The 15,335-nt window shown below is 33.1% G+C and overlaps 1 protein-coding gene across 3 annotated transcripts; it reads left to right on the top strand.

The window, feature by feature from the left end:
- Positions 1–2,293: 2,293 nt before the first annotated feature.
- On the top strand, positions 2,294–14,962 carry LOC100253110 (ubiquitin carboxyl-terminal hydrolase 3). 3 transcript variants are annotated; one of them, XM_002270371.5, is made up of 7 exons: positions 2,294–2,612; positions 3,060–3,176; positions 7,703–7,801; positions 10,975–11,163; positions 11,590–11,771; positions 13,758–14,190; positions 14,662–14,962. In XM_002270371.5, exons 1-6 carry the CDS (start codon positions 2,496–2,498, stop codon positions 14,161–14,163), a joined length of 1,110 nt encoding a protein of 369 aa, XP_002270407.1. In that variant the 5' UTR covers positions 2,294–2,495; the 3' UTR covers positions 14,164–14,190; positions 14,662–14,962. The 3 variants fall into 3 exon arrangements, with proteins under 3 accessions (XP_002270407.1, XP_010645221.1, XP_010645222.1); XM_010646919.3 differs by having other exon boundaries at positions 13,758–14,962; XM_010646920.3 differs by lacking the exons at positions 2,294–2,612; positions 14,662–14,962 and adding an exon at positions 5,939–6,025 and having other exon boundaries at positions 3,079–3,176; positions 13,758–14,505.
- Positions 14,963–15,335: the final 373 nt, after the last annotated feature.

Genomic DNA, 15,335 nt, shown 5'->3' with positions numbered 1-15,335 from the left:
TTCGGTTGAAAATATCGTAATATTTTAATTTGTGATCATAAGAAATGAGTGCTTGAGAAAGAAACATATGAAAATGTATAAGAAAAATACGCAAAAAGACGACTTAGAAGTGTCCTCAACCAAATTGCATTTTCCATGCTTTTATCTTATTGAGTGACATTTAAGAGTCTATACAACACACAACAGTTTATTTTGACACAGATGACTTCTTCAACTCAATATGAATCCTAAAAAACTATTCTAAAGTGTACTTAAATCAATAAAATCAAAATTATATCCTTTACATGAAAATGCTTGAAATAGATTGAGTAAATTTGAAATTTCAATAGAAAATAGGTTATTTTGTAAATTATACAAAGTATCAAGCTTATCACAAAGTAGAAAAACCTCCACAATTCAAACTCAAGAAGAACATCGTGTCAGTATCACAAGTACATACATACCATAATCTAATACAGTTGATTTTATATCCTTTTAGATGAATTTTTGTTTAACATGACTTTCCAATTTCACATGCATATACATACATACGATGTGATATATTAACTCCTAATAATTTATTTTTAATAATTGCTAATTTCTTTTTATTTGGGACAACAATAACCGATTGTTATGATGCATATATTTCTTATTTACCTTTACCATTTTTTAGGATTTTTTTTTTCTTGTCATAGTTTTCACTATCAACCTATTTATTTCACTTTATTACAAGGTCAAGATAGCCTTTTTTTTTTTTTTTTTTTCACATCAAGAAATCATTTTTTAAACCTCAAAAGAACCAAATAATTATACTACATGGATATTTAGAGAATGAATAATCTAAAATTCACTATCAATTTGAACGTCTAACTTAATAAGATTCCTCAAAATCCTAATATTCCCCACACATAGATTGAGACTATTCAAAGCATAAATAAGTGAAAACTTCTATTTTAAGTTATTGCTAAGAAAATCTTGTAGATTTCGAGTCTTTAAGAAAAAAATAAGAATAGTACAAGTTTAGTATTCATTGACTTAATTCATTAAGCATATGAACTATAGTACCTACTCTAAATGGTTGGTTAATTCATTCTAAAGACAAGATTTCTTTGAGATCATGTTTGGTTCTTAAAAAGTACTAAGATAAAAAAAGGATATTAGGTTATGTTTGGTTCATAAAAAGTGCTAAGAAAAAAAATAAAAAAACGGAGGAAAAATGATTTTCTTACATTTGATTGTAATATAAAAATTATCAAAGAAAATAAAATATAATTAAAATTAATTAGAAATTTATGCATTTTAAAATTATTTAATATTTACGTGGAATAATTAAAATAAATGAAATGAGTCTAAAATAACATATAAAATAATTTATTAACGTTAAATTTATTTTTATTTACCTTCCCCTTCTCTTTTCTTCTACTTGGTTGTGCTAATTTTTGAAAGTGATAAAGAGATTGATTTTCTTATACTTAGTTTTAATATACAAAATACAAAAGAAAGTCAAATATAATTAAATTTATAAGAAATATATATATATATATATATATATATATATATATATATTTAAATAGTTAAATAGAAGTATTGAAAAAGTGAAGTGAGTTTAAAATAGAATATAAAAATAATTTATTGATTTTAAATTTATTATTTATTTATTTTTAAATTTTCTTTTTTTTTTCTTACCTTTTTTTCCTCAAATATATAACCTTAACCAAAATGATTTTATTCATTTTAGAAAACTTGAAAAGAAAAAGTAAATATAGTTAAAATTAGTTAAAATATATATATATAATTTATTTAATATTTATATAAAATAATTATATAGAAAAAAACCATATATACATATATAAAACAGTTTGAAATAATATATAAAAATAATTTATTAACTTTAAATTTATCCCATATCAAAATACCATTTTCTAAAAAATACAAAATGTCAAAAACATCTTTATCCAAACAACATTATATTTTTATTATTTAAAAAAATATATTTCTTTAAAATAGAGATTATTTTATCTTTTTTTTTTTATGGCCAAATTTTCTTAGAAAAATATGTTTATAGAAAAAGCTTGGACAATGATTGATAGATACATTGAAAGATACAAATAATCGAATTATTTAGTCCATCAATTCTTAACTTTTGGTTTTAAAAATAAAATATTTTATTTTATTTTATTCTTAAAATTTGAGATTAAAAATAAAAAAACCCTTTCTTTTAATAGATAAGAAGGAGGTGCCACTTGTCCGAAAATGACACCTTGCACTCAGTGGAGCGCGATGAGCAAATGGTGGAGTGGCAATAGTTGTTTTTTTATTTTTATTTTTTTCGTCTCTCCCATATTTCTTTTTCCGTCTCATCTCTTCCAAATTTCGCTGCCAATTCCCTCTGGAAGAAACCCTAACGTTCGAAAATAGAGAAAAAGGGTTGAAGAGCGTTTTTGGATGGTGAAGGAATTCCTGAGTTGAAACGGACGATCGATCCGAGTCGCCGTGGTTATTTGCTCAATCCTCCGATGGGCGCTGCAGGTTCGAAGCTCGAGAAAGCTCTTGGCGATCAGTTCCCCGAAGGCGAGCGATACTTCGGGCTCGAGAATTTTGGCAACACTTGCTATTGCAACAGCGTCTTGCAGGTTCGATTCTATTGAATTTGATTTCAAATCTCTGTCTTTTTTTTTATTTTTTATTTTTATTGGATCATTGTTGATATTGTAGATTTTGTATTTATTGAGCGATTATAGGTTGAATGATAGGTTTAATATGTGATTTTTTTGTTTGGATTTCGGGTTTGATGATGAATATTGGTGCTCAATTGAAATTCTTATGGATTTTTATATTAGGTTAGTTTTATGAATAGGTGTACTCTAAAACGTGGGATCCTGGGCTCTTACTGAATAGTCAATTAGATGGATATTTTTTGTGTATTTCTGGTCATGGAGGAGGATGACCAGCAAGAATGTTTTCATCTAGGGTTGTTGAAAATTTGAAATATAGGCATGTCTAGTCACTGAATTATGAAGATATGTTGAAAAAGATTTTACCAACAATTACTACCTAATGATGTTACTTGTTTTCTGCAGGCTCTTTATTTTTGTGTTCCATTTCGTGAACAATTGCTAGAATATTACACAAATAACAAAAATCTCGCAGATGCAGAAGAAAATCTATTGACATGCTTGGCAGACTTATTCATGCAGGTAATGTTTCTACCAGTAATGTTGGACTAATTTTTGCATTCCATTGGTTAATTGTGATCTGTTGAATTTACTGATCAAATAGGTCTGCCAAGGATAAAGGCAATAATAATTTTACTGATTAAGCAGGATTTAGTAGTTTGAATTCAGAATTTTTGGTTTGGATTTTGGGTTTCCCCTCATAATTCTTCACTCTGCAGCTATTTATTCATGCAATGAAAAACTAGGGATTTTATTCTTGCCTATACTGCAATGCTCTTAAATACAGTTTTTTCTTTATCTATCTATCAATCTATTTTTATACACAAATACACACATACACAAAGAAATATGCTTCTGCTGTTGCAAGCAGTGGTTTGATCTTATGATTTTGTTGCTATGTTAAATGAAGTACTGGTTCATCGTTTTCTTGTGACTTTGTCTTTCTTTGAACTGACAGATTCTATTTATGGTTGGCTTAGCTTAAACCCAAATTTAGCATGAAGAATATACAAGTAGCCCTCGTAGGCTTAGGTGGCAAAGATTTGAAGTGGGGATGAGATGATCCCTGGTTCAATTCCAAGTAGCACCAAAAAAAGAGGACATTATAAATAAATAAATAAATAAATAACCTGTAAAAAAGTATTAAGAATCAAGTTAGGCTGAGTGTTTGTTGTGTTTACATCTTGTGTGCTTTGATGTATTGCTTTTTTGCCGTGTCTATAAACTCTTATTGCATAATGAGCTTTCCCAATATGTTTTTTTTTTTTTTTGATAGGTAAAAAAAAGCTTGCATTAGAAACACCTAAAAGTGGCAAAAGCAATACACACAAAGTATACAAATAATGCCCCAAAAAGTGAAGTAGTAAGGAGAAAACTTCCCCTTACTTTACAAGAAACCAATCTATGAAATCAATCATAGATACAATGTGATCCTCTATATACACCCTAGCCCAATTTATAAAAGTATACATGAATAAAGACTTAATTGATTGGTCAAACCGCTCAACGTTGTTAAAAGCTCTTCCATTTCTTTCCTTTCATAAAGTCCACATTAAACATAAGGGGGCAACCCTCCATGCATTCTTCCTTTTTAACCCACAAAAAGACCGTGCCAATCTAATAAATTCCTCCTAATTGAGGAATGCATAACCCATTGTACGCCGAAAAGGGAGTAGATCAAGCTCCACAACATTCTAGCCTTGCCACAAAACAAAAGTAAGTGGTCGGTGGTTTTCTCCTCTTCTTTACACAAGTAGTAACACCTATTCGGGATATTCCACCCCCTTCTTTTCAGCTGATCGAGAGACAAAATTCTGCTCCAAGACGCTTCCCAAACAAAAAAGCTCACCCTCATTGGAGCCCAAGACCTCCAAATCATATCCCATGGAAAAGGATTTTTAGAGACCCTTGTGTAGGAGCAATAGAGGGACCTAACAGAAAATTTTCCATTCTTACTCTCTCTCCAACTAAAAATGTCCTCCACTCCTCTTCTCACTGCCAAGGGCTGCAGTTTGCTGAACAAAGACTCAACTTTCCCAATATGTGACATCTTATCATATAAAATCTTGTAGAGTTGCTTAAATTTGTTGTTTTTATGGCACGATTATTCTTATACAAACCTAGCTTGTTTCTTCTATAACCAAAGATGCCTTCAAGCCATGGAAGGACCTCACACAATTAAATATATACAGCACACATGGTAGAAGGTGGAAAAAATGGATGTGGACGATCTTTACCTTCGTTAAATGCAAGTTTTTTTTTTTGTCTGCCATTAAGTATCCTCTACAAGAGTTCCCATTTTAAATTTATCCAAGCAGTTGAATACAAGAGATGCCTTGACTTATGCATTGGTTCAAAGTTTCATGTTAGGTATTCCTCTTCGAAGTTTCATATTACTATATTTGATATTCCTCTTCAAAGTTTCATATTAGGGATTTAGATGTTCCAGGGCCTTTTGTTATGATGGCTGATATGCATCTGTAGTTTTTGAACATTTACTTGTTAATTATCAAGTCACAACTAACCTAACCTTGCTGCAAATTGATCCCTTGCATCTTCATTATGAGGTGTCGTTTGTTTGAATGTGAGAAAGCAAATAGCGTCTGAAGGGTTCAAATGGTCTGTGGACCCTGAAAAAGGTGTAGAAGGTTTGGAATGAAAATTTGTTATTTTCATTATAAATTGGTTATGTTTTACAGTTTCAGTAATTCCCAAGGGCCATTGGTGGTTTCAGTTGAGTTGTATGGTTTCAGTGGGTTGGGCTGCATTTGAAGTTTCATGCTTTTTCATTAGGATTTTTGAATCTTCTTATTGGAATCGTAACTACAATTTCCTGGTTGGAACATGGGGCAAACCTTAAACTAAAACATTGTAGATTGGACTCCCAAGGGTGCCAAAACACTTGGATTTTCCCAATAGGACCAGTCTGCAGATGAGTGTGTGCATTTGGCATTTATCTTAAATCATTATGGCTGATGAGTGGTTTGGGCATAGAATTTTCCTCTGTTATCAAAAATGCTTTCCTGATTGATTGGATGTGAAAATTATTGGTACGATTGTTTTTGGGAGCAATGCTAGTTTTTGTTATTTTGGAATGTTTAGGGTGTTATTCAAGTTGTATTTGTACTATTTTTTACACATGCCCATAGCATGTGGGTGCTTAATGATAGCACTTATTAGCCTCACTATCCATAATTTTAACTCATCATTGTGTTATATTATTTAGGTGCGAGTACCATTAGTTTCCAATACTTTTGAATTTTATTGTGGTGTATTTGGTACAGTGATGAATTCCACTAACAGAGCTGAAGGGAAAACTTGATGAAGCAAGACTTAAAATGTACTTAATTGTTTGGATAAACATTGAACAGGTAAAGCATTCATATTAATGTATTAATGGTTGATGATCTGCATTACCTAGAGAATCTGTCTTCCCCATTCAAAGTCATTGGGTGGTTTTAAGCCATAACTGCACTACATTCTTCAGAAGGCAAATTCTGGAATGCATGCTACAGAACACATTAATTATGAATTCTTTGGCTCAAGGCTTTGAAAGTATTGTGGAGGGGGAGGAAGTCGTTAGTTTGCCTAGTAGCTTTGTCAAGTTCAGTAGCAGTTTGGGGATGCCGGTTGTGGGCTTAGAGAAGGAAATCAGTTCTCTTCTTAAGAAACTGAATTCGAGAAAAGGGAGGGGGGTTAAAGAGGTCAGGGAGAAAGAAGAAATCTTTGCCTTCTTCCTGTTTTGAGAGGGAAATCCGAAAGCTAGAGAGTTTGGTTAACTACGATTGCTTTCCATCCACTGTAAGGGGAAAGGGGAGGGGTGCCGGAGTTTAGGGAAGGGGTTGGGCTTGGGCTCAGGAAGATTTAGTGCTCAAGAAGGGTTTCATTTTTGGGTTGTAGTAAGGGTTTTTCTCTCTCTTGTGTCTCAGTTTCTTTTGTGGCTGTTTGTTGTTAGGGTGGTTGGTTTTTCTTCTTCTTTCTCATGCTTGCCAATCGGCCCTAATTGTGTACTCTGTGTGTACTTTGTTGTGCCTTTTGGCAAGTGCTTTTAATATATCCTGCTTATTTACCTATCAAAAAATATATATATATATATATATGTATATGAATTCTTTTGTACATGAATGGCCGATTTTATTTATACTATTTTTGGATTTGCCTTCCTATCTTTTTGTTCCCACTTTTCTTGCCCCATTTTGAAAAAAAGCTGATTAAGTATTTGCAAACCTTTTTCCTTTTTGAGAATAGTTTTTTTTTTTTTAAATAGAAACAGCCATCATTGGATCCCAACAAGAAGCAGCTCTAGGATTTCCACCTAAAGGGAGACCTAAATAAGTAAGGGGCCAAATAGAGACTCTACAATCCAACAACAAGGTTAGTCTTGAATAGAGTCCTCACTGATGTTAATACCGCCCAAGGAGCTTTTTTCTAGATTGATCTTTAAGCTTGATATGTATTCAAAAACCATTAAGATATATTTAAGGTATTGCAACCCCTTTTGATTAGCTTTTGAGAAAAAAATTGTATCATTTGCAAATTGAAGGAGTGACACCCTTGTCTTGTCCTTCCCTCCCTAAAAGTCTTCTAAATCTGTCTTCAGCTCTTGCAACTATTCTACTCAAAACATCCACAGCAATAGTGAATAGAAAAGGGGAGAGAGGGTTGCCTTTTCTTAAGCCTCCGGACACTTTAACCCAACCTTTGGAACTCCCATTCGCTAGAATGGCAAAAGTCTTAGAAGATAAACATCCCCAAATCCACAGCCTCCACTTTGGACTGGTATTTATATTTTTGAGAATAGTTGAATGATACATGCTTATCTGTATTTTGAGGACATGTCTTTTAGATGTTTTATCCTGCTGAATGATGCACTAGTGGAGAGATGAGAAACGTTAGTCAGAGCACTATTGTTCTCTCACTATCTCTCTCCTTGCTAACATTATCTTTTTTTTGAAAAAAATTACATGCCATGGCATATGCATAGTAGTTACTTGTTAACTCCATAAATCATGATACTAGGGCCAACATTTGATTGTTTCTTTGTGTAGATAAGCTCACAGAAGAAGAAAACAGGTGTTATTGCACCAAAGCGTTTTGTACAGAGGCTGAAGAAACAAAATGAGCTTTTTCGCAGCTATATGCACCAGGTATGTATTTAACATGAAGGGCCTGAAAAGGAAAATGAAGGCTATTGAGGTTACTGAGATAGCAAACACGTCAGCTATCAATGTCACCAAAGTTGTTCAGTTGATTTGAATCATAACTCTTCTGTTAAAATCCTTGTGCTTGATGGATCCAATTATTTTGTGAGTCTGATGCGATACCAATGGTGTTCCCATGATTTCTTTGGTTTTGCAGTCATATGTGTTAAACTATAGCTGAGGATTTCTGCTCTTAAATTCTGTATGGTGCTTCTTCAATACAACCCTCATTTATCACACTGATTGCATGATCTTCATAATACCTGTAACCTCCATAAAATGACAGAGATTGGTTGCATCCCAATGAACTTGTTTAATGTTCTCACATGTGCATTAGATGACTCACAATTGTGTCTTGTTTTTTACCAGCATTTATATATAAGATAGGACTGTATTAGAGTGCTTGGATAAATTATTTTTTTCAGTAGACTCATCCGAAGATGTGTGCAACTGAACTAAGCTCAACAGTGTGTTACTACGAGCAGAAATGAGTGAATCGCAGTGGAGATTTTGGGATGAACCGATACCACATGGATTCTGGGGAAGGCTCACAATAAACAAGTGTATAGCCTATGGAGACCACCCTTCCGCTCATGAATCTACATTATATTAGAAATTTTTCTTCTGGTGTTTCAAATGTAGTTATTAAGTTCATCTTGGGATCTTTTTATGCAAATGAATGTAGTGATCAAATACAATTTTGAGGTGGATTTTCCCCAAAATTACTGGTAGAGGTACTGTAGCTCAAAGGTGGCAGCTACTATGCCCCTTCAAAAATAAAAAATGATCCCCAACCCTGAATTTTTTCTTTTTTAAAAATACCTAACTTTATCTGTGGTTTTTGAAAAATAAAACAGAAATAGCCCTTCTCCTCCCCTTCAGTATATAGAAAAATGATCTTTTTTTTTAAATCCCAACTATGAAGTTACATTCTTTCCTTTCAAATGCAAATACCCATTACCAAAACTCTTATCAATGAGCCTAGACTCAATGGTTAATCCATAATTGTCTGCAAAGATAAAAACACTTCATTAATTTTCAGTTGCTTGAAATATATATATAATGTACATATGTAATGTATGCATATGTGTGTGTGTGTGTGTAATGTTGCTTGCACACCATTTGAATAATTCTTAAATGAAAGTACCTTCATTCCTCTAAAACCACTTGTGTTCAAATATATGAGAAAGAACCTAAAATTTCTTAATGGAATTTATTGATTTTTCTTATTAATGAGATAACTGAAGCTTATGTTTACAAGTTTTCTTAGTAGATAATTTTTTAAAACTTAAAATTCTCTAATTGGTATATCGGTTGTTTCCAATTTGCATATGATCATGTGTGCTATTCAGAAACTTTGGTCCTATTTGGGAACTATTTTTTAATACAATTTTCTGTTCTTTAGAATAGAAAGGAGTTTCTGACTTAAAAACATGTTTGACACTTGTTGACTGAAAACAGTTTTTTGAAAATTTGTTTTGAAATTAAGTTTTTTAGAACAAATTTAAGCTGTTTTCAGTATTTTTTTATAGCATGTAGAGAAACAACTGAAAATATGCAAAATACTTTGAAAACTTTTGTATCATGCATAAGATTATTTATCAAAAAAACTTTTGTATTATACGTAAGTGTATAGTATCTTCATGGGGAATAAGTGAAGAAAACTGTTTTTCATATTTGAGTTTTGAAAATAATTGAAAGTTGTTTTAAAAACTGTTCTCAAAAACCGTTTTTTTAGAACATTTTTCAAAACTGTTAACAAATAAGCCTTTGGTTTTTTATTTTTTATTTTTGGAATTTTTTCAAGAATATGTCATTGAGATGACTTAATTTGATATACCATATGTTTGTTCTTTGGGTGTTTATTCTTACCTTTTGTAACTATGTTTGGAAGTGCTGGGTTACACTTTCAACACATGAAAATCTTTCGGTATTTATTACAAGTCTAAAGTTCTTTTTCATTTTATTTTTTTTATGGGTAAAAAGAAGGAATTTATTATAAAATTCTCCTTGTTGGAGAGTGGCGCTGCACAATCTTTCACTTTCCCCTCCCCTCTTTCTCCTCTCCAATGTGACTTTCTGGATCCTTGACTACTCAATAGTTTTGCTGCATGGGTAGAAATGAGAATGGTAGTTCTCTAGTATTTCCAATATTAGCACTCATCTTCAGAATGTTTATTGATAACACGTTAAGTGGATGAAAAGGCATGTTATTGTACTTTTTGTTTAAATTTTTGTGAAATGGAGAGACCCCAGCATATTCTAAAGATGCCAGCATGTACATGGGGATTTATATTCTAGAGATGCCAATGGGTGTGTATGAGAGTAGTAGAGCATATTGTGCAATTTCAGACTGTAGTGTGGGATGCTAGGGAGTGCTCTAGTGACACTGGTTTATATCCCACGAATTTTTGATATGGTGAACATTCAGATTGTAATTTAGGATGCTGGTTTACTGTAGAGAGTTTTAAAATCCGTAATCTTTACTGGGGTTTTTGTGTGTACTTCGGAGAGGTTGGTTCTTCCCCAGAAATGCAATATAAATATACATACACTTTTTTTATAGGCTCCCTAGAAATGTAATATGTGAGACCATAAGCAGTTTCATTTGGGAAAATGTAATGAAATTCCAGTACATGTGATTACAAGAATCCTGGATGTATTTGGACCTGTTTATGGGGACCCCAAATGACAAGTGGTATATGTCAGCGTTGGCCTTGTGTGCCACAGTTCTAATGTGGTTGCAAGTTTGCATAAACTGGCAGCCAATTGCTCTGACACATTACAACTTATAGCTATAAAGAAATGCCTACTAGATGCTTGCTTATGATATCAGAAGATTATGGAGGAGAAAATTGGTGTTCATTTTATCCTTGCCTTACCTATGTATACCTCATAGATGCATCTTGACACATCCTCTTCCACCATTAACTTAAAAATTTAGTGTTTTTTGGGGAAGTGTCTTTCATTCCTGCTGTTTATTTATTTATTTTGGTAGGTAAATAAAGATTGTATTAAAAAAATGCCAGAAAGAGTGCGCCAAAGTACACAGTTGTTCATTCCAGTTGTTTATGCAATCCAGAAAATAATAAAATAAAATTCATTTTTCTTCCTTCTAGGATGCACATGAATTTTTGAACTTCTTGCTAAATGAACTTGTTGACATACTGGAGAAGGAGGCTTCTGCTTCAAAAAGTGATCCAGAAACCTCATCCCCACCTGAGAAGACTGCAAATGGGCCAAAGACTGCTCAGGCTAATGGTGTTCAGAAAGAGCCTCTAGTTACCTGGGTGCACAAAAATTTTCAGGTGATTTTGTTCAGCCAATTCATATGTTCATATTCACTTTTTGCTTGTGATATGCTAAAATGTTAAATCCTTGAGTAAAATGTGGTGTGATTGACCCTAATTTGTGCCCTTATATTTTGCATGCATGAGGCTACATATTTACCAACCTTGTTGGTTCGATCTGCCCATTTTTCCTTTTCCTTTTCCTTTTTCCTCATCTGTGCTGAACGAGGGGAAAATTGCCTGTCAAGCACAATGCACAGGACCATATCAGGCTTACCCTGGCAGAACCAAGCTCATGGCCTTCTTTCTTTGTTGATATGAACTTATGTTTTATTTGGGCAGCCGCAATTAGTTCCTCTCAAATTTAACAGTGGTGATTCTATGTATTATTTCTTCAATCCCATAAGAATTATCCCTTCATATTTTGATGGCTACTTGTGCCAGGGTATACTCACAAATGAGACAAGGTGCTTGCGGTGTGAAACAGTCACAGCAAGGGATGAAACATTTTTGGACTTGAGCCTGGATATTGAACAGAACAGTTCCATCACAAGCTGTCTGAAAAATTTTAGCTCAACAGAAACTTTGAATGCAGAGGACAAATTTTTCTGTGACAAATGCTGCAGGTAGAGATGGCCTTCATTAATCTTTGTATTCACTCACCTCAGTTTATTATTATCCTATTGTGGTGATTCTGTCAGTTTCATTTTGATCCTTATGCTAACCTGTTCTCTGTTTAATTATGGTGGGGGGGGGGGGGGGGGGGGGGGGGGTGTAGAGTGGTAAAAAAATTGATCATGCATTTAGCGCTTGTTTGGATACACTTCTTTTTTTTATTTTTTTTTATTTTTTAAGTAGTAAGTTGTATATAAAATATAAGAACTTTTACATAAAAAGTTTGGATATATCTTAAATTCTTAAAAATCACTTTTAAAAATTTTTTAAATTGAGGTAATAAAGTTTTTTGATGCCTCAATTTTTTTAAACAGTTTTTAAAAGCCATTATCTTTTTAAGACAAGTCTCTAAGATTTCTTATATTTTTTGTTAGAGGTTGCCACTTTCTGGAAAAACTGGTACTTGTTTTAGGGCCTTGCCACTAGGAAGATATTGGCTGCTGTTTTGCCCTTGCTTCCATGTATATATATTCTTCTCTTTCTTTTGTAAAGTACAAAATGTCCCAAAAGTGCAATTTCACCCTAATGTGATGATGTAGGACATAGGATGGTTGCCTACACTCAAGGGTAGGTGGGCTAGGGTTTTATTTCTAGGGTGTAAGGAGAGGAACAAGGAATAAAGTTTATGGTAGAGAAAATTATAAGATAAGAAATAGAGAGAAAGAAGAAACAATGAAGAAAAGATGGAAAACCTTAAAGTCTCACTAAGGCCTTCTAGGAGTTTCACCTAGAAGAAAATCAATGGAGTCTCACCATTGAGGGTTGCAACCTTGCAATGAAAGAAAGTATAATATCATTCATCAAATTCATCCATTTGATTTACATTGATTAGCCTATTTATAGGCTTCTCTAAGAAATCCAAAGTCTACTAGGACTCTAATAACCTATCATGACTCAAATTCTAATTATATTATAACTCAACTAGCTAATCCTAATTAGACTCCAACAAATACCAATCCTAATTCAATCCTAATTAATATTAATCCTACTTAAAGTTTACTTAGGTCTTCACTTTCTTCCTTGAATAAACTTTAAAAGGCTTTCCCCCATCATGTGATCTCAAACTTATTATTTTACCAATAAACAAACTGAGACTTACAGATTGTAGAAATCTATTGTCCATATGATTGGAATATTTCATGCATAGTATCTTTATGGACAACTGATTTGAACATTCTAATGTAATTTTTTTGTGAGGGTTCTATTTCTAAAATGAATTCATTGTAGAGGATAGAATTGTGCATTCAGCAAATGTTGTCTGTGATTGCAGCTACCCACAAATTCCCCTATTTTGAATTGTTGACCTTGTTGGGCACCTCTTCAACAACTTACTCATGCATGTTTGTGAGACCTTTGATGAATTACCGATAGGGACTCAAGAAAATATATTAACACTTTGTATTGTAAGAATTGGCTGTCATGTGGGTGCACTGCATGTACAGTGAAAGGGGGAAGGAAAAAAGAATGGAATCATCTTGATATTGCTTTTAATTTTTATTTTCAGTCTAATAGTGGACCTTGTTATTCTGAAACAGTTCTGGCAAGCCTATAGAAGAATGAAATCATTTATTGTCCATCTAGATACATTTTCTGTTTTCTGTTTTTTTTTTTTTAAAAATACAGAATATATAAGAACCTATATATAAAATACAAGAACTCTGAAACGCTTATATTGAAAATGTAAAGGTTTAAAAACCGATTTAAAAAATCGAGGTATTAAAAACTACTTTAAATTTAAAAAAAATTTAATGTTGTTTTAAAGACAAGGTAAGTTTATACTTTTGGTATAAGGGTTTCTTTTTATTTTTTATTTTTTATAGAAGTTTCTTTTTTTAAAAATAAAAAATGAGCAATGCATACAAACAAAGCCTTAGTTATCTCTTTCTCTTTTAGAGACTACTAGTAACAAAGTAGTGGACCTTGTTATTATATGTCAGTTTACAAGAGGCCCAGAAAAGAATGAAGATAAAGAAACCACCTCACATACTGGTCATCCATTTGAAGCGGTTCAAGTACATTGAGCAGCTGGGCAGGTACAAGAAGCTATCTTACCGGGTTGTTTTCCCGCTTGAGCTGAAGCTGAGCAATACAGTAGAAGATGCAGATTCTGAATATTCCCTCTTTGCTGTGGTTGTTCATGTTGGAAGTGGGCCCAACCATGGGCACTATGTGAGCCTTGTGAAAAGTCATAACCATTGGTTATTTTTTGATGATGAAAATGTGGAGATGATTGATGAGTCTTCCGTGCAAACTTTCTTTGGGTCTGCACAGGAGTATTCGAGTAACACTGATCATGGGTACATCTTGTTCTATGAGAGCCTTGCTACAAATGACAAGAGCTAAGAAGCCGGGGATTCAGTTTTATGATGTGTAGGTATTCTTAATCTTCGAACTCGATTTTCTTTTGTTCCCTATGTTTTATTTATTTCTCTTTATCACCCTATTTAACCTGTGGGAAGAGCCTCTCAAGTATCAGTGAGATGATATGGGATGTGAAAAGTGTATACTTAGGTGGTTGCCATGTACAGTGGGTGGTGGAAGCTCACCGTCCTTTTTTTTTTTTTTTTTTTTTAACAATAAGGGAAAAAAAAAAGCCATATATTTGGTGGTGAATGAGGATTTCAGAGAGAAATTTGTACTCTTCATAACAATAGAAATGCAATGAATGAAATTGCTCCCAACCAATGGCTATCTATATGAACCTACAAAGAGGCTATTTTTTTGTAGGTTTATTTTTTGGATGCCTATTTTCCTTATAGCATTGGATTGATGGAGGATAGTTTGAGCTATAAGATTTGACCAACATGGCATGCATATGGAATTTGTAATATGTGCTTTCAGGTATTTGGATTTTGGTCTAATTATGTACCTGAGAATTTCAAGAGGAGAACAACAGTCGGCACACCTCTGTCACTGGGGCCATCCCTCCCAAGATGAGCTGAAGGATTTCAGTGTTTTGTATTGTTTATCCATTTTTTTTCTCTCTCCCGGTTCAGGGTTGGATTTTGAGGGCATCAGAAATTGGTGAGATTAGGGTTTTGGACTTGTTCCATTATTGACTGAAACTGGGTTCTGGATTCCGGCACTGTAACAAATTTAACTGAATTTTATCTTCTATGGCTTTAGTAGTCCATTCATATTCTGCACTGTTGTTTGGTACATCATATTTATATCAGCACTGCAGTGACCAGATTCTATTGCATGGAAGGAGGCTGGTGTTATAATGATATATCCACTTAATGGCTGTATAGTTCAAGAAGGATGGTACCATTCTTTAGAAAAATGAACCAAATCAATGAAGGCAAATTCCTTCTTGTTAAAAAAAAATAGGATTCCTCAAAAACTTTGGAAAAATTCCTTCGTGTTCTAAGCATCTAGCAGGTGTGATTGGGTATATTATTATTATTACTATTACTATTATTAATCATTTCCAATGTTAAACATTCAAGCTGTTGTGTGGGATACTTTGAAGAGAATAACAAAAATCGAACACTTTGTCTTGAGGCCCTCAAGCA

This window comes from Vitis vinifera, chromosome 7, assembly GCF_030704535.1.
Source record: "Vitis vinifera cultivar Pinot Noir 40024 chromosome 7, ASM3070453v1".
Classification (NCBI taxonomy): Eukaryota; Viridiplantae; Streptophyta; class Magnoliopsida; order Vitales; family Vitaceae; genus Vitis; species Vitis vinifera.
The sequence above is the reverse complement of the archived record's forward strand: the minus strand, read 5'-3'. Positions and strand labels throughout refer to the sequence as shown.